Here is a 19,040-nt window from a genome sequence, read left to right as displayed (position 1 = left end):
AATTCTGTTGTTTACTCCTTGGGTTCATAGAAGAACCAAGTGGGGCTGCAATCTGTTTGTTTTTCTAAGAATGCTAACTAGTGCCCTTTCAGAAAAGAGACTTAAGATGTATTTAATTTTCTCTCCAGATAATTAAAGCAGTGGCTGATTTGGGGGCACTGATTTGGTGAATGCCTGTGTAGTCCACAGGAATTTTTAAAAGGAAATATTTGCCCATTTTAACCTTTACTGGTACTAGTGTACTTCTCAGTGCTCTTTTATATTCCAGTATTTAAGAAGTTTCTGTATTTTGTCTCTGGGCAAACTGGACATCTGAATTTTCCTAATTTACACCATCTGATGTCCAGGTGTTATCCTACCCTATTAGTGAGAACTTTTTGGTCTCTTTTCCTATGTTGAACTTCAGGACTTCATATCAGGTAGATCTTTAACAAGATGCAATGATAGTACCATTACGGTTTTACTGTCAAATCTAGGCTTCATTCTTTAATACAATACATACGAATGAATATGTTTCAGGAGATACTATCCCTGAAAGCTTTGTTAAATATACTCACAAGTAGTTTTCCAGTCCCTAGGAATAATGTTATTTGTGGCAAAAGAACCTTGTCCTAGATTTTCCCCATGGCATTAATACGGTTTTCTGTTAGTATCTTTGATGCCAAGGGTAAGATTTGATTTCAGGAAGTTCTTATCATCTCCAGTGGGTAGAACGTGAACTTTGGTGCCTTTGGCAAGTTTTCATTTTTTCCTTGGTGGATTCCTTCTGTGACTCCAGGTATCTTGATAATGGGAGACCGGTTTATTTGTTCTCTAATTGCCCAGATTTCTTTCAACTGGTAAACATCCTCCTTCAGCCAAAGGAACTCCTCTAGCAGAGCCTTCATGGATGATATCTGTCACACATGCAGCAACTGCAGTTTGGAAGGCAGTGGTGAACGGAGCCATGCACTATGTCTAGAAGACACAAGGATGAGAGAGCCACCTGATCTTGTCATTGATAAACTTTAAGATTTTCTCTGGTGTACTCTTGATCTGGAAATGGAAAGGCTCAAATAATGACATAATTTTTTCCGATTGGAACTTTACATGACCATGAAACTATTCCTTTCTATTCAGAAGACTGAACTAGAGGAAGCGTGAGAGACTCCTTTCTTTAAAACAGCAGCTCTCTATCTGTTTCACTTAAAAGATTTGTGGTATTGAAAGTCACCATAATGAAGCAGGCAGACGTTTTGGTAGTCTCGGAGACCCAGAAAACTTAATGAAATTTGTCTTTTGTTGCCCAACACTGAAAAGAACTAGGAAGTAAAGGGTGAAAATCTTAATTATTCCTAAATTACTTTTAATATTAGGATGTACTTTTTTGGTTTATCTTTTTCTAGTCTTGAGCCTTATTCTTGTCGAATCAACAGATTCCAGTATAGAAGTAGAGGCACGTTTTAAGTTAAGTCTTTTAAAGTAAATACCTGTTAAACCTGAGGTATTGTTCTGCGTTTGCAGACATTCTAAAGTTGAATGATCCTGAAACAAAGAGGTATTTTATAGAGCAAAGGTCAAGTAGTAGTAGTAGAATAAGCCTCTGTGTGTGAATTAAGTGTTGCAAGAAAGTTATCCAAACTATGGATTTGATAAATTGATGGAAGTAGCTATCAAAATGTTTTATTTCTCTTTTTAGTATCTATTAAACTAGGCAGTTGAAAGCTACTAAAAAGTTTTTTAAAGTTACACGGATGCTGCCAGTTTGTTTTATTTGGTTTAAATTTTAAGAATAGAAATTCTAGAGATATCACTGGAAGCATCTAAATGTTTTAGGAATCTTAAGAGGTTTTAGAAACCACACTTGCCAGGTTATAACCTGGCCTTTAGTCTTTGTTGGCTATGTGTGGGACCCGTTTTCCCCTCATTAATTATACATAAACTTTTGTATGTATGGTACTTAAAAGTGAGTTTAGAAGATCAATTTGAGCTAAAATTTCCCTGGAGAGCTCTGAATTCCCATAAACGATTACAACTTTTTACTCTTGATTTGCTTTTGTTAAAGGTTAATAAGATAGTTTTTACAAACACATATAAATTAAAAAACAACTACTCAACATTTTAGAAGGAACTCGGAACTGAAGGCCAGTTTATGGCCTTTTGTTTCAGTTTTGAAGAGAAATGATTTAGTCTCTTAATCCCATTCATCTCATGCTTTGATTAAATTTTAGCTTTGTTCCTTAAAGTGTGCAAAAGAAATGTAAGTGCATTTCTATTCATCTCATGCCACTGAAAGCTATTTAAAAGTGAAACTTCATGTATATTAATGTGAATTGATTTGTTTAAACTTTTATTTTGATTCATTTTCTTTCAGATTTTTAAATATTTCATGTCACAATATGCAATCCTATATTTTTCAGTGTTTATTTTATGAATATTAATATAAGCTAATTTTTTCTAGAATGACTAATTGTGTAACATTTGTATTATGTGATCATTTGAAAAACTAATAAATATTTTCTCCATGAAAAAAATGCACTTACTGATAAATGGCTTATTTTTCTTTCAGGAGTAGAAAATGGAAACTATAACAGTATTTTTAAATGTATTTTAATTTTATGTGTCTTCCTCTAAGTATTTCTGAATATATATTCTATCCTTGTATGTGTTAAACTTTTTTGAGAAAAAAAATTATTTAAACTGTCGAATTGAAATGACTTTTCATTGGGTCACACAGTGCCAAATTAAGGAAATAGGTGATGTATTTAGTCTTGTTTTTTCACTTTACTGGCTTCCCTGGTAGCTCAGATGGTAAAGAAGCCGCCTGCAATGCAGGAGACCCAGGTTCAACCCCTGGGTTGGGAAGATCCCCTGGAGAAGGGAATGGCAATCCACTCCAGGATTCTTGCCTGGAGAATCCCATGGACAAAGGACTCTGTCGGGCTACAGTCCATGGGGTCGCACAGAGTCGGACACGACTGAGCGACTTTCATACATAGCTTTGTTTCCAGAATTGGATTTTTTTAGATGCCATTTTCATATGTCAATTTTGCAAACCATTAAAACTCTTGAGTTAATATTGCAAATATCAGGAGTAATACGCTCAAGTCTTTTAAAGTGAGATCTTGATAAACATAGACGCTTACAGAATTGCATACAGAAGACATTTCCTCTAGTCAGAAAAAGAATATTTGAGAATAACGACTTATTGGAGAACTGTTCAGTTAGTGGGTACTGTTAATAGGAGAAGAAAGTATTTTATGTTTTGATGTTCTGCTTGAACAAGTAATTGTAGAAGGGGAAATCTTAACTTACAGAGTCTCTTTCTTTTAACCTTATCAAGAGAACATGGGAAAGGATAAAATTTGTTTTTCATGATTCTTGTCTTTATATCTACATAAACTTAATTAGAGGCATTAGAACAATTTACCTTTCTATGCAGAGTCTGCTGGAAATGAGGAGATTTCCCTTTTGATTTGATGAGAATTTGTAAGAAGCAGACTACTAAAATTAAAAAACTTTATGGTGGAGTCCTAGGTGACAAATAAGAAGTTTAGTTAATGACAATTTGTGGATTAAAATGACCTAATTTGGCTCTCTAAAGAAATTATACTCTGAAAAAAAGAGTTATAAAAGGAAATTATGATTTAGAATGGCTATTGTATTTAGGGTGTGGGAGAAGAGCTAAAATTCTTGGCTTTATTAGCCTAGTAAGTTTGGAAAAGATGAGTAGAAATACTGTGGATAAAATTTTGTTTTTAGAATTAAGCCTGTTAAAAGATTCACAGACAAAATGTATTTCTGTGAAAGATGGGAGGCTGTATTTCCTTGAGTACAAAAGAATTTAGAAGCCTTAGCTATATGTATTTAAAAGATGTAGGGCAGAGAGTGTTAAATAAAAGCATTGCACTGGAAATTTCAAACATATTGTAAAAATAGTGGTGAAATGAGAGTTTTAAAAATAATTTTCATTACATAAACTCTTCCCTACACCATCAGTAGCTTCAAAATAAAAACATTTATGAATATTGAACATGGATTTATGTTTGAGGTATAAGAACTAGGCTTATTGTTTCACTATGATTCTTAGGACTAGCTATAGAATAAAATAGTTTTTTTATTTGAGTAAAGAAAGTTTTTTTTTAATAACTTCTGTTTTAAAGAAGATAAATATCAATAAGAAGTGTGACTACAAGTACTGACCTTGTAGCTTATTGTAAATATATCCATAAATCTTACTTGATTTTGCTGTATTGAAACATTTGAGCAAAATGTCAGTGCCTAGATGTCCTAAGCAATTTCTTGATTTTTTAAAATACAGATATTTTTATTTCCCATTTTAAAAAGTTCACATTAACTTAGTCTTGAAATGTGAAAGATTTGTATTTCCAAAATAAGCACATAGGTGCTCTTTAAAGGTTTTTCTCACTTAAATGTACATCTAAGGTAATCAGATTACTGCAGTAAAAAAAAAAAAAACAAATGCTAGGGAACTTTGAAGTGCGCATCGGAGTTTTCAGGAATTGTGATCAAAGTGATCTCTACTCAAGAGGTAAGGTATGACACGGAGGTAGAAAATGTTCAAAATATTTTCAGTGTAACATCAGATGATAAAGTGACCTACAACAGATATCCTTGGATTTTCAGACAGATGTAGAATTAGGGAAAGAATTTTTCTTCAAATTTGTCCCAGAGAAGAGCAATGGATAAACCACAAATTTGTTTGGAGTGCATTTAGGAACATACATCTAGCTACATTGTACTCTCTGTACCTGGCCTACTGTATTCCAGGCATCTCCTACCCTTGCTCTTTATTTTTTTAACCCTTGTTCTCTTAATGTTATGATCCATACTTAATTTAGTATTTCTTCTGTGCTGAGCACTGTTAAAATACTGTACTTTACATGGAAAGTTGAGTACATATTCCATGAGGTTATTCCCTGGTTGTTGGTTGTGTATGCCTATTTTTATTAAATGAAACCTAAAATGTAGAAAACTGTAGCTGTACTGAGTAATTTTAACTTTGGTTTGAGAAATTAATTTGAGTTTTATAAACATTCACTTTAACTCAGGAGAATCTTTAAGAAATAATATTGTTGGCTAGTATATATAAAATTGTTCAGACAAGATATTTATAAGGTTATTCCATAAGGTATGTTAAGTGGGTTCAAAGAATCAAATTTTAGCATACTATTTAATATATCTAGAAACAAAGGAAAATGTAATAATATTCAGTACAGATGAGCTAGAAATATGATTTGGGATTTTTTTTCTAAAATTACATTATTATAATTTACTCAATAGATGGCAACATAAACAGTAATCTTCCAACCTATCTTTTTATAAGAATACTAGCTTGTGGACATTTGACTTTTACTTAAAATACTGTGCTATCTGTTGTGCTTTTTCCTTTATACAGAGAACATGATCGTGTTGCTATGAACTAGTGATAGCACTCATAACTTCAGTGAGATAGCTCATTCCATGTTCAGGATGCTCTGATGGTAAGAAGCTGATCCAGAATGTGCTTCCATGTCATTTTTTATTTGAAGATTTCCTTAGGAATTAGCCGAGGTAGAACCTTCATCTTACGTACAAGATTAATTGATGTCTGAGAATATCACGTGTATTTCTAATATCACAGTTGATTAAAGGTCTACTGTAGGATTTGAGTCTCTTGAAGGCTCCGAGATCTATACTTATCCTGTACTTTATTGCTGCCTCATGTTAATCCCAGTTCTGGGAACATGGAGCAAGTCTGATTCACTTCAAATACCATAGTCCAGGTGATTTAAGATGGCTCTTACACTGCATCAATTTCAAATGCAGTTTGTTTGTTTGTTTTTTTCCTGCCGGTTAAGCATACCTTCATTTCTTGCTCTTATGTAGCATGGTTTTGAAATCCTTAAGGGTTTTGTAGATCTCTGAACATGCCTCAGTATATTATTTTTCTTAATGTGTGACACAGCACAGTACAGGTGTGCTTGGCTTCTCTTTGACCTTGTGATGCTCATACTGCTTTGTTTACCCTTACATATTTATCCAGTCAGGTGCTTAATTTTATGAGATTCTCTTGTACAAAAGAGTTTCATATTGATATGCAAATTTTGTTAAAAAAAAATCAGGGCAGTAGTCTCTTACAGACTGACATACGCAGTTCAGTGGAAAAGAAAATGACTCAAAAGTCAAGCCAAGACCTTGAGAAAGTGATCAAAAAAGTGTAATCTTCATTTCAGTTATTGCTTGCTTAATTCTGACTCACAGAGCTATAAATTCTGTATTAAATAGTTTTTATTGTTTTTGTTCAGTCACTAAGTCATGTCTAACTCTTTGCAACCACATGGACTGAGCACCCCCAGGCTCTGAGCACCCCCCACCTCTCCTCCACTATCTCCCAGAGTTTGCTCAAATTCAAGTCCATTGAGTCAGTTATGCTATCTAGCCATCTCATCCTCTGCCACCCCCTTCTCCTTTTGCCCTCAGTTTTTCCCAACATCAACATCTTTTCCTTGCTTTTTGCACCAGGTGATCAAAGTATTGGAGCTTCAGCATCAGTCCTTCCAGTGGATATTCAGGGTTGATTTCCTTTAGGATTGACTGGTTTGATCTCCTTGCGGTCCAAGGAACTCTCAAGAGTCTTCTCCAGCACCACAATTCAAAAGCATTAATTCTTAATGCAAAGTGTTATTTTTCAGGTTGTTCTTTAGTAAGTTAAGGGGAAGCAGGCCCTTTGGAGCTAAATTGTTGACACAGGACTGACATTGAGACAAAAATGAACTTGTGTTTAGTAACATAATTAAAACTGGAAGTGAAAGGCAGTGCTTCAGTGGAAAAATTTGAGACATACCCCAAACAGCTGAAGATCGTGGAGAAGTGCCCTGGAAGCCTGTGTGGCCAAAACTGTTGTGCAGAGTTTCCTGTTGCCTCTTAAAAGATCGTGCAAATACTTCAACGTTGTTTTGGTATAACTGTTTTAAGTTACCAGTTAAACAGCTTCCCCCCTCCCCTCCAGATTTTAAATTGAGCTCCAAGAAGACGTGTATTTAACACCTTTAAGGTATGAGTAGCCCAATGGTTTGTTTAATGGTTGGTTGCATGTACCTTTAGGGTGTGTGTTACCTGTTTTTGAGAAACACTCAGGGTGTGCTCTGCCTTACCTGAGTTAAAAAGAGTCTGGGGACAGATGAGCGAAAAAGAAAAGAACGATTTACGTGCCTACTTTGTGCAACTTTTGCTAGGTGAATTACATATATTTATGTGATTAAATCCAGTTGACCTTTCAGGTAATTTTTTATTTTACACCCAAAGATGCCAAAACTCAGAAATCACAAAATCTGCTCAAGGGCACATAATCATAAACAACAAAAGTAGCATTTAAAAGAAAACTTGTCAAAATCTAAAGAATTCTATCATACTGTTGATTGTCAAACATCTTTGCCAGAAAGAATGGATATTCTTAGGAAAATTTCATATAAAAAGGGATATTTTACTTAGTATGCATTTTTAAATCGAGAGTAGTTTTAGTCTTTACAGAAAAATTCACCAGAAAGTTCAGAATCCCTCCCTCCTCCCCATATACAATTTTGCTTATCATAGTTTGCTCTGTTGACATCTTGTGTGGTGTATTTTATAATTCATGAACTGATACCGGTACCTCATTATTGAGTGAAATGCATAGTTTAGGGCTCATTCCTGTCATACAGTTCTGCCAGTTTCCTCATATACATAATGTCACGTAACATAGTGTCATACAGAAAAGTTTCACCAACCTACATGATCCTCCTATATTCATCCCTCTCTTCCCTCCCCACCCCTGGCACTCACAGATGTTTTTCTTGTTTCTGTAGTTTTACCTCTAGCCGCCTCAGACTGGCTTCTTTCAGTTAGCAGTGTACAATATCTCTTTGTGACTTGTTAATGTACTTCTTTTTATTACTGAATGGTATACCATCATATAAATCTACCACTGTGTGTTTATCCACTCATCTTTGAAGGACATCCTGATTGCCTCCAGTTTTTGGCACTTAGGAACAAAACTGCTGTAAACGTTGGTGTGTAGGTTTTATGAGGACAGAAGATTTCAGCTCATTTGGAAAAACACCCAGCAGTGCAATTGCTGGATTTTATGGTAAGACTGTGCTTAGCGTTGTAAGAAACTGCCCAGCTGTCTTTCTTCCAAAGTGGCTGTACCATTTTGCCTTCCCACCAGCGATGAACCCGAGTTCCTGTTCTGCATCCTTGCCAGCGTGTGGTGGGGCTGTGTTTTGGATTGTAGTCCCTCCAGTAGGTGTATGATGGCTTCTTACTGTTTTATTTTGCAATTCTCTAATGATACTATTTACCATCTATATATCCTTTTCTGTGAGGTCTCCTTTCAGATCTTTTGCCCATTTAAAAAGTTTTCTTCCTTTTGTTGAGTTTTAAAAGTCCTTTGTATGTTTTAGATAGCACTCCTTTACCAGGGAAGTGTTTTGCAAGTATTTTCTCCTAGTCTGTGACTTGTAGACATTATCTTATCTGTGTCTCCTGGAGCAAAAGTTTTAAACTTTAATCAATTCCAGGTCAATTTTTTTTCCTCTAATAGATTGTGCTTTTGATGTCGCATCTTTTAAAAACTCACTGTTAAACCCACGGTCACCTACATTTTTTCCTATGTTACCTTCAGGAAGTTTTACAGTTTTGAATTTTACATTTAGGCCTGTGATCCATTTTGGATCACAGTTAACTTTTGTGAAAGGTGTAAGGCAAAAGTTTAAGAAAAGACTGTCCTTTTTCCTTTGTATTTTCTTTGCTCCTTTTTCAAAGATCACTTGACTATATTTGTATGGGTCTGCTCCTGAGCTCTTTATCCCATTTCATTGACCTGTCTTTTCTGCTGATATTACACTGTGTTGAATACTGCAGGCTTTTTGATACATCTCAAAATTGGTTGTCAGTCCTCTACTTTTCTAGGTCTTTCAGTGAAACTGAAACTAGGTCTTTCATATAGATTTTAGAATCAATTTGTCCACAAAATGACTTAACTAGGGTTTTTATTGGGATTATATTGGATCTAAAGATTAAGTTGGGAAGACCTGATGTCTAACCATCTATGATCATGTAATTAGTCTCCATTTATTTAGATCTTTGATTTTTCATCAACATTTTGTAGTTTTTTCCTCACATAGATCTTTTATATATCTTGTTAAATTAAACCTAAATATTTCTTTCTTTTTTTTTTTTTTGGTGCTGATGCAAATGGTGTATTTTTAACTCTAGTTGTTCATTCCTGATTTATAGGAAAACAGTTAACTTTACCTTTATCTTGCAACCTTTCTATAGTTGCTTACTAGTTACAGGTGCTTTTTCTTTCTTTCTTTAGGGGCTTTCAGTATACAGTATGTCAGCTGCAAACAAAGGCAGTTTTATGTTTTCCTTCTTAGTCTTTATACCTTTTATTTCATTTGCTTATTGCACTGGCTATGACTTGCCAGTACGAAGTTGAATAAGGATGGTGAGAGGGGACTTCCTTGTCTTATTCATGATATTGGGTGGAAGGCGTCTGGTTTCTTACCAATAAGCATGATGTTAGGTGTAGGTTTTTTGTACATATTTTTCACATTATGGAAGTTCCCCTCTAGTTCTGGTTCCTCAGAGGTTTTTTGTTTAAGTGTTGTGTGTTTTTTTAAAATCATGAGTTGATGTTGCCTTGTGTCAAATGCTTTGTCTGCATTTATTAATATGATCATATGATTTTTCTCTAGTGTTTATAATTGATTTTTGAATACTAAATCAGCCTTACATATGTGGTTAAATGGAGCTTGGCCATGGTGTATAATTCTTTTTACATGTTTATTGCATTCAGTTTGTTAATATTTTGTCAAGTATTCTTGTATCAAGGTTAATGAAACACTGGTCTGTAATTTTCCTTTTTTGTAATGTCTTTGACTTTGACATTTGACTTGCTTCTTAGAATGAGTAAGGAATTGTTCTCTTTGTTTCTACTTTCTGAAAGAAATTGTAGAGAATTCGTGTCATTTTATTAAACATTTGGTAGAATTCATCAGTGAAACCATCTGGGCTTTGTGCTTTCTGCTTGGGAGGGTTATTAATTGTTAATTCAGTTTCTTTCAATAGATATAAACCTTTCCAGTTTGTTTCTTGTAAGTTTTGGTGGATTATATCTTTTAAGTTCATTTAATCTAAGTTATCAAATGTGTGGAGATAAGAGTTCATAATATTCCTTACTATCCTTTTAATGTCCATGGGATCAGTAGTAATGGCTCCTCTTTCATTTGTGTTATTAGTGATTTGTGTCTTCTTTCTTTTTACTTGTTAGCCTGGCTAGAGATTTATCAATATTGACACAATTACCAAACCTGGGTTTTGTGGATTTTTCTCTGTTTTGTTGTTTTCAGTTTCATTGACTTCTCTAATTTTTATTTCTCTTCTACTTGCCTTAGGTTTATATTCCTCTTCTTTCTCAGCACTGTTTTTGCTGTATTCCAGAATTTTGATAAATTGTATTTTCACTTTCTTCAGTTTGAAATATTTAAAGATTTCTCTTGAGACTCTTAAAACCACTGTATTTTTAGAAGTGTTGTTTAATCTCCATTTTGGGGGTTTTCATCTATCTTTAAATATTTGGTATCTTACTAATTTTTAGTTTAGTTCTATTGTGATCCGAGAGCATACTCAGTATGCTTTCTATTCTTTTAAAATTTTGTGGTGTGTATTATGGCCTTTAATCTTGGCGAATTCTCCATGTGAGCTTGAGAAGGTATATTTCGCTGTTGTTAGATGAAGTAGTCTTGAGATGTCAGCTGGATCCAGCTGATTGATGGTGCGGCTCAGTTCAGCTGTCTTGACTGATTTTCAGCCTGCTGATCTGTCAGTTACCGGTAGAGCAGCATTGAAGGCTCTCAGTGCATTAGTCTGTTCATCAGTTTCTCATTTCAGTTCTCTCAGTTTTTGACTCACATATATTGATGCTCTGTTGTTAAACACATACTAAGGGTTGTCCTGTCTTCATAGAGAGTTGACCCCTTCATCATCGTGTAATGTCCTCCTTTATCCCTGGTAACTTTTCCTTGTTCTGAAGTCTGGTTTTCCTGAAATTTATGTGTTATTCTAGCATTCTTTTAATTAATGTTATGGTATGTCTTTCTATCCTCTTACTTTAAATCTCCTCTATCTTTATATTTACTGTGAGCTTTTCTTACAACATACATACAGTTGGGTCTTTTTTTTTTTTTTCAATCCATTTGACAGTCTCTGTCTTTTATTTGATATATTTCAACCATTTACATTTAAAGCAATGTTTTTTTAGTTGGATTTATATCTGTCTTGTTTGTAACCTTTCTGTTTATTGCCTTTGTCCTTCTAAAATGTATTTTGCCTTACACTCTATTTCTGACTTCTCTGATATAATTCTAGCCTAGGGTCCTAACATTTATAGTTGCTTTGCCAGGAGCCTTCTAAATCATTTCACTTCTTCAATTTGATTCATTTAATTCTTTTGAGCATCCACTTACTAAATTTCATGCGTCTCTAAAGGCTTTTCCCCCTTGTTCTCTGGAGCCTGGATCTATCTATTGTATCTTATCAAAGACTTTATAGCTTTATTATTTTCTCTGTGAGCCAGTCTCCCTCTCTACTGGATCATTCCCATCACCATCTAATTATGCTTTCATATATCATCTTAAGGAAACCACCTTGACCTTTCCCCTCAACCTCTTGACTTCTAACAGTCTCTACTCACTTTTATAACCAAGAATTATCTACTCATATTGTTATAATTTCTCAAATTTTATTGATTTCTTAGTCTATCCCATTGTGGCTTTTGCATCTAACACCATGTGACTGCTCTTATCAAAGTCTCTTGGGTTCTGTGGCAACAGCAGGTCTACTTGATGCTTAGCTGTACCTTCTTACTTTTTAACAGAATTCACTGTAGTTGAACCTATCTTCTGAAATGCCCTTCTCAGTCCTGGAGTTTTTCTTTTAGCCTCTTCTTCCTTTGCACTTAGATGACTTCATCCATTCCCATGACTTAATGATTTTTCTTTTTTTAACTCCCCTAATGGTTATCTCTTGCCCAGCCACCTCCTCAAAGCTCTGGTCTTGATACCCACTTGGATATCAAGTGGATTAAACTACTTAAAAAAAAGAAAAGTCCAACTCCGGACTATTTTTTCTCTGTGTCTTCTTCATTTCAGTCAAGAATGATGTTCATCTCACATCAAAAACAATGGAGTGGTCTCCCTTACCTCCCACATGCAATCGGTTATTTGTTAGTCCAGTTGTTTGTTTTGGGAATTTTTAAAAACTTTGTTTTTTTTCTTTTTACAGCAGTTTCACATTTATAGAAAAATTGACCAGAAAATACAGAGCTTCTATATTAATTTCCCCTCCCTAGTTTCCTTTGCTACCATCTTGCATTAGTTTGGTATATTTGTTGTAGTTGAACCAGTTTTGATACATTGAAGTCCAGAGTTTACATAAGGATTTCCTCTTTGTGTCAGGAGTGCTATGGGTTTTGCTAAACGTGTAATTTCACCTATCCATCGTTAGGGTATCATCACCACCTCAGTCCCTGGCACCCACTGATATTTTTACTGTCTCTCAAGGTTTATCTTTCCCAGGACGTCATACAGTTGGAATGTTGTAGCATTTCCCGCTGGTTTCTTTAACTCAGCAATATGCAGTTAAGGTTCATCCTTAACTTTTTGTGGCTTGATAGCACATTTCTTTTTATTACTGTATAGATCTGCCACAGTTTGTTTGTTCTTCGCCTTTTGAAGGACATCTTGGTTGCTTCCAGTTTTGGGGACTTAAGAGTAAAGAAAGCTACTTTAAACATTTGTGTGCAGGTGTTCTGAGGACATACATTTGCAACACACTAGGAAAAATACCTAGTAGTGCAACTGCTGGATCTTAAACGGTAAGCCTCTGTTTAGGTTTGTAAGAAACCACCACGCTATTCCAGAGTAGCTTTACCGTTTGGCATTCCTACCAGCAGTAAAGGAGGATTGCTGTTGTTTTACGTCCTTGTCAAGTAGAAAATAAAGTATAGCCCAAAAGCAGAGCCAAAAAATAGTATCCAATTTTTCACAGAGGAATTATGAAACAATTTACATATAAATAGCTCCACTTCTAGTGGAGTTTTCATGTCACAACAATTGACTATATTTCCCAAGAATGTAAGAGGTGTTAAATCCTTTAGGATAGACAACCTCCTCTTCATTATAGGTATCCTGACTTATTTAGTAGACTAAGTGAAAAAGGTCATCAGTGTTTTAAATTATAACCACTTTGATAGATGTGTGGTGGTATCTCATTGTTTTAATTTGCAGTTCCCTAATGGCATGATATTGAGCATCTTTTCACATGCTTATTTTCCATCTCTGTATCCTCTTTGGTATTTAGATAAGGCCAGTGTTTTTAGATTGATCTATTTTTTCCCAATGTGGATGTTTATTTGTTCTAGCACCAGCTTTTGAGAAGACTGTCCTTTCACCTTTCAAAGATCAGATTTCCCTCCTAAATCTGTCTCAAGCCTGTCCAGCTTCTCACCAATTCCATCTACCAACCTCTGCTCCAGGCTGTCCCTTGCCTGGACTCTTGCAGTAGCCCTCTCTGGTCTCCTTGACTTCTGTGTTCGTCATAAAATAGGATTTATTACACCCATCCGTATCGGTTTCCTGTTGAACACTCAGTTGCTTTTCTTCATTAAAACTATAAAATCCAAATTTTTTTATCATGGCCTGTGATCTTGCCTCCAGCTTTACCCTGATTCCTGCTCTCCAGCCAACCTTGAGTTTATTTCATGAAGTCTCTAAATTGCTTATCCTCTATTTTAGGGGTTTCCCAGTGACCGGAATGCCCCTTCCTCTGATTGTAGGTTTCAGCTTCAGTGTTTCCTTTTCAGAGATGCTGTCTCTAGTCACTAGATCTAAACATCCCATTCTGCATCTTGACTTTTGTTCTTTGATATCAATTCCTTCCTAGTATTTTTCTCAATTTAAAATATATTGTTTGTTTATATATTGCCTGGCTTCCAGAGGTCATGTCTGTTGTTCATACTGTTTCTTAGCACTTGGCAGAGTAGCTATCACAGTAGGCACTGAACAGATACTTCAGTGAGGGAGACGTAGGCAACTTTAGAAATGTCCACATCTAGTGAGGGAGATCCATACAGAAGTAGGTGAATCACAGGGCCACTTCGGTGCTGTTGGACAATTGTTATAGTTCTGGAAAATAAGCAATAGAAGACTAAAAACAAAAATCTTTGGGATTCTTTCTCAGTAATGTGAACAGGTGATTACAGAAATGAGTTTCTGAAGTCTTACTGCCCAGGCTTATTTATGAATCCTTATTGCCTTGGCCATAAGTGAGTTAAATATTTGATAATGTGGGGTCAACATAACTTTCATCCTAGCAGTACGAGACTTAGGATCTAAAATGTTGCAGAAATCATCATTGGTACTGACAGTATGGGTGCTGTAGGGACAGTCTCAAGCCCACTGAGAGATTGTTCAGCCTACTGACTGAGCATGGCCTGTAGGGTGAGTGTTGGTTTTGAGTGCCTAGTGCAGCCATTCACCCTGGGCAAGTTGTTTAACCTCCATGTGCCTCAGTCTCATTTGTGAAGGAGCTATGCATGGGGTTATGATGAGGGTTGAATAGACTAATACGTAAAGCATTTTTTCATGTGCCAGGTAAAGAAAAAGTGCTTATTCTGTCATTAACGTTTTATGATGTTAGAGTATCCTGAGTAATACGCAGCTTTCTCAACGGACACTTCCATTGCCACTTTTTCTTTAGGCTTCATTTTGATGCCAAACATCAATCAACCTTCTCAGCTCCCATCTTTTCTCCTCCACCTATGCTCAGCATCCAGTCACCTCTGCTTTCTCAGATGTCTTAAGACATACATTCCCTCTCACATTTCTTCCTTTCAACCAAATCTTTCTCATATGCGTACAAGCACATTCAAGTCTCCAATTAAAAAAATAAGTAACTGCAGACCCTACCCCACCTCTTCCTCTGTGTATACAAACTTAACTCTCTATAACATTCTCTCCATTTCTTTCAATGCCACTCACTTCTCGGTCTATTCCAAGCTTGTTTCTACCTCTTCATTGAAATAATACCACTGAGGTGATCGGTGACCTTATCACTAGATGAACTGGACCTTTTCCATCCCTTGCCACGTGTGCTCTCCGCATTCAGCACAATTGATGGCATGTCCCTCTTCTAACATTTGGAATCTGAGAGTCTTCACTCTGAATTCCTCCTGTCTTTCTGGCTGGTTCTGAATCTGATTTGCAGACCCATTCCTTCCCAGGCTTTATTTTACATAGTGCGAGTTTCTGAGGCTGGATTCTTGGTCATTTAATTACCTTTCTACTGATGATTCAAGTTCAGTAACACTGGTGCAGCTTTAGAGACAGAATGACCTACTTGGCATCTCTTTCCCTTTCTTTGTGCCCCAAGGGCACTTCAAACACACTTTGTGAATTTTTGATCTGTCTCCCCTCAAATGTGATCTTCCTTAGGATTCCTCCTCTTAGTGACTAGCACCCCCGTGCATCCACTTACGCAAGCCGGAAACCTAGATGATGTTCTGTGTGTGTGTATTCCTCACACCTCCTTTACCCCATCTGTCATCCTCGCTTGTTGACTTTTGTGTCTGAAATTTCAGCAACCTATTTCTCTGTTATCAGTCTCCTCAGTCTATTATTTCCTAGCTTGTGCTATAACAGTTCTAACTGGGCTCCTTGTATACAGCCTTGTGCTAATTGAATTCATTTTCCACAGTGCAGCTAGAATGATGTTTCTCAAGATACAAGTTTTATTGATATTACATCTTTCATTAAAACAATCAGCTTTCTATTTTTAGTTTGAATCCTTGGGTAGGTTAGAGACAAAATCCTTATTATAATTTGTGAAACCCCAACAGACCAAGTTCCTGTTTACCTTTCCACTCATGCTTGGCCACTTTTTATTTATTCATTTTTTTTATACTCTGCCTCTCCCTCATCTTTTTTTGCCTTCACTCCGTGGTCGTTACCTTGCCTCAGGAATACCTCTGATGTTTTTGACCAGGTTAGATTACCATCCTCTTTGCTTTCATAATGTCATGTTCATATGGTATCAGTGGTCACAGTCTTACATTTCTGTGTCCCACCTCTCCCTCCAGCTAAAAACCCCTAAGAGACCAAGGATTATGTTTGGTTTTGCTTACCATTTGTGGGTACTTAACCCAGTAACTGGCTTATACCCTTCAGCTCATCAGATCTTGAGATGCTACCTTTATTTTTCTTTCACTAAGGAATAAAAAATTTAAAAAAGGAAGGAAAATAATGAAAGATGAGCTCACAATAATGTTATTGAAAGAATTTTCTATAAAATTAGCTTAAACTATTACATTTTCTCCCAGCCCCCTGCCTTTCTTAGATAATAAAAGAATGTTATTTAAGAAAAATATCCTTGAGTTTATTTCTAGATTCTTGATTCTATACGAAAATAATTGGCACTTAATCATAGTTCCATTCTTCAGACCTTCCGAAATAGAGAAATTAGATTTGTTTCTAACTTTGGAAATAAAATATTCAAGCTGGTTTTGATTTGTCTTTTAAGTGCAGGTTTGGTGACTTCCTGAACTCCCAAATGATGCTGCCTTGTGATCATCTCTGGGAAGGGATACTTAGTCATAATTTGAGTTCAAGAACAAGAATTACTTTTAACTTTAGGGTGATGTGAAATGAGTCTTTGTCTAGCTCTTCATTTCATTAATTTACCCTTTCTTTTTCTCTCATACTTTTGTTTCTTACAGGAAGGTACCAACTGTCAGCATTTCTGTCTCCATTCCTTAGTTCATGAGGTTCTCTGCACCGTTCTATTAGGGGGTCCAAGAGGGTCGTTCTATTAGGGGGTCCAAGAGGATAATTTCTACAACAGACTTAATTTTTGTCTTGACTCAATTTATGCTTTGTATTAGAGAAATTTATAATGAAAAAATTCAGTTTGTCATTTAACATTGTATTATTTCTCAAAGGAGTTTAAATTTAAAAATCTAAAAAACTTTAAGTTTTAAATTTAAAAATCTATCCAAAAAAACTTTTTGTAATTTTCGGGGCCTTGCTTTGCTAGATGCTGAATAATCAGCACTCCTGGTAGCCTGGCATTTGGTAGTTGGAATAAACTAATCACTTCAGGCTTTTGCAATCACTTGAAATACTCATTAACTGTGAGTCATTGTTTTGAAATAATGTACATTATATTCTTTTTGTTTTTCTTGCTTGAATTGCCTAACTTAATGTTAAGAACAGCTTTGTGTCATGAGCTTAGCATACAGTTTTATTCTGAAAATCGAGTGGTGCCAAAATATGTTGCAGGACAACAATTTATTCCTTTAACATCAAGTTGGTAGTAAGATGTTCTTTTGTAGAGCAAAAGGTACAGCAAAGTACAGAACTTTTTTTTTTTTCTTACTGAAATACTTATAAGAAAGTATATATGTCTGAATTAATAGGGAACTAATTACCTCTCGGCTTCCCTGGTGGCTCAGATGGTAAAGAATCTGCCTATGATTCTGGAGACCTGGGTTCAATTCCTGGGTCAGGAAGATCCCCTGGAGAAGGGATGGCTACCCCCTCCAGTATTCTTGCCTGGAGAATTCCATGGACAGAGGAGCCCGGAGGGCTACAGTCCATGAGGTCACAAAGTGTGACATGACTGAACGACTAACACCAATACTGGCATCTTAAAAATTTATAAACATGTTTCTTTGCCAAGAATGGAACTGCATTTCTTTATTTTCAAAATTGTTTACAGTAGTTCTTTGAAAGCATAGAATAATCTTCATATTTAAGAGTTAAAATCAGTTACTACTATCGTATTAATCAAAATATATCTGTATAAAGTAGCTTATTAAATGCTTTCTAAAATTTCTAGTTTTAATGATAAGGACCTAGTCATTTTTTCATGAATAAATTAAAACATTTTAAGTATTACTGTTTTTAATTGGGACATTCTACTTTTCTAAATATAAAGCCTTTTATTAATGGAAAATGACACTTAATAATGAACTCTTGTGTTTTTCAATATTGTCTTTTAAAAAGTCATCAAAAGCAATCCTGTGATGGCTATCAGGGTTTTAAAAATGAGCAGCTTTGTTTCCACTTTTCACACGAACCAGAGCTTTGATATTTTAGTTGCACAGTTCAGTGCATTAAACACAAAAACAAACCAATAATCATCTCCTAGCAGTCATCTTTGTTCTCTGAACACTTTGTGTTGGTGGTGGATGTAGGACTATTTGAAGACATATTTTGTGTATGTTTTCTGATTAAGTACTCTAAATTCTGAAACCTTTGTTTAAATATATTTATCTCCCTATAATAGAGTTTCTAGTAGGCCTGTATCAGTGTTCGCAAATTTAGATAACATTTCTCAATCTAATAAATAAGTCGGGATACTATAATGAAGAGGGGGTTATCCTAAAGGATTTAACACCTCTTACATTCTTGGGAAATGTAGTGAATTGTTGTGACATGAAAACTCCACTAGGAATGGAGATATTTATATGTAAACTCTGTTTCGTAATTTCTTAGTGAAAAATTGGATACTATTTTTTGGCTATACTTTTGGCCTATATCTTCTATTTGAGTTTGGCTTCTAAGATAGGAAAAGGGGGATGAAATTTGTCATATAAATTAGAGTTTTATTCTTCACCTCTATAAATCAAAAGTTCTTTTAACCTCTTAATTTTTTTTTCAGGCTTAATTTAAGTACATATTTTCAATGTGCAGATATGAGAGATTTTTAAGATCTCTCTGAACATTTCAGTATGAATCACAAAATGGTGAGGATGTTTCTGAACATCCATCTATAACATGCTTCATAATTTTTTAAAAAATCTTGGTTACTTTGACAGCAATATGAATCAGATTCGATGGTCATTATTTTGACACTTATAAAATGGCTGTCAGAGATGGTTCACAGAGATACATCGATTGAATTGACAGTAATTCCTAAATCATGATACTAGGATTTTAATATCATCCAGCAGTTAT

General features: G+C 35.3%; 1 protein-coding gene and 1 long non-coding RNA gene across 16 annotated transcripts in view; one reads left to right on the top strand and one right to left on the bottom strand.

Moving 5' to 3' along the window:
- The window catches only part of TSC22D1 (TSC22 domain family member 1), a 125,538-nt gene that overhangs the window by 34,825 nt on the left and 71,673 nt on the right, over nucleotides 1-19,040 (top strand). For 5 of the 15 annotated variants that reach the window (XR_014071434.1, XR_014071436.1, XR_014071432.1 and 2 more), the window contains one exon: nucleotides 826-2,513. The exons of 3 other annotated variants lie outside the window; for them this stretch is intronic. Coding sequence is in view for 4 of the 12 variants with exons in the window: in XM_081550870.1 (XP_081406996.1) it covers nucleotides 826-961 (136 nt within the window). In the remaining 8 variants the exon portion in view is untranslated. Of the gene's footprint in view, nucleotides 1-778; nucleotides 4,463-19,040 lie in introns of those variants that run through there. 7 more of the 15 variants (XR_014071435.1, XR_014071438.1, XR_014071433.1 and 4 more) reach the window with 3 other exon arrangements.
- Nucleotides 10,680-17,629, bottom strand: LOC145530044 (uncharacterized). The gene is made up of 3 exons (XR_014071439.1): nucleotides 17,510-17,629; nucleotides 16,208-16,289; nucleotides 10,680-14,210 (listed from the first exon to the last, which is right to left on the bottom strand). It is a non-coding gene; the product is annotated as an uncharacterized LOC145530044 (long non-coding RNA).

This window comes from Giraffa tippelskirchi, chromosome 12 (assembly GCF_054371585.1).
Source record: "Giraffa tippelskirchi isolate mGirTip1 chromosome 12, T2T-mGirTip1v1.2.pri, whole genome shotgun sequence".
In the NCBI taxonomy this organism is placed as follows: domain Eukaryota; kingdom Metazoa; phylum Chordata; class Mammalia; order Artiodactyla; family Giraffidae; genus Giraffa; species Giraffa tippelskirchi.
The sequence above is the reverse complement of the archived record's forward strand: the minus strand, read 5'-3'. Positions and strand labels throughout refer to the sequence as shown.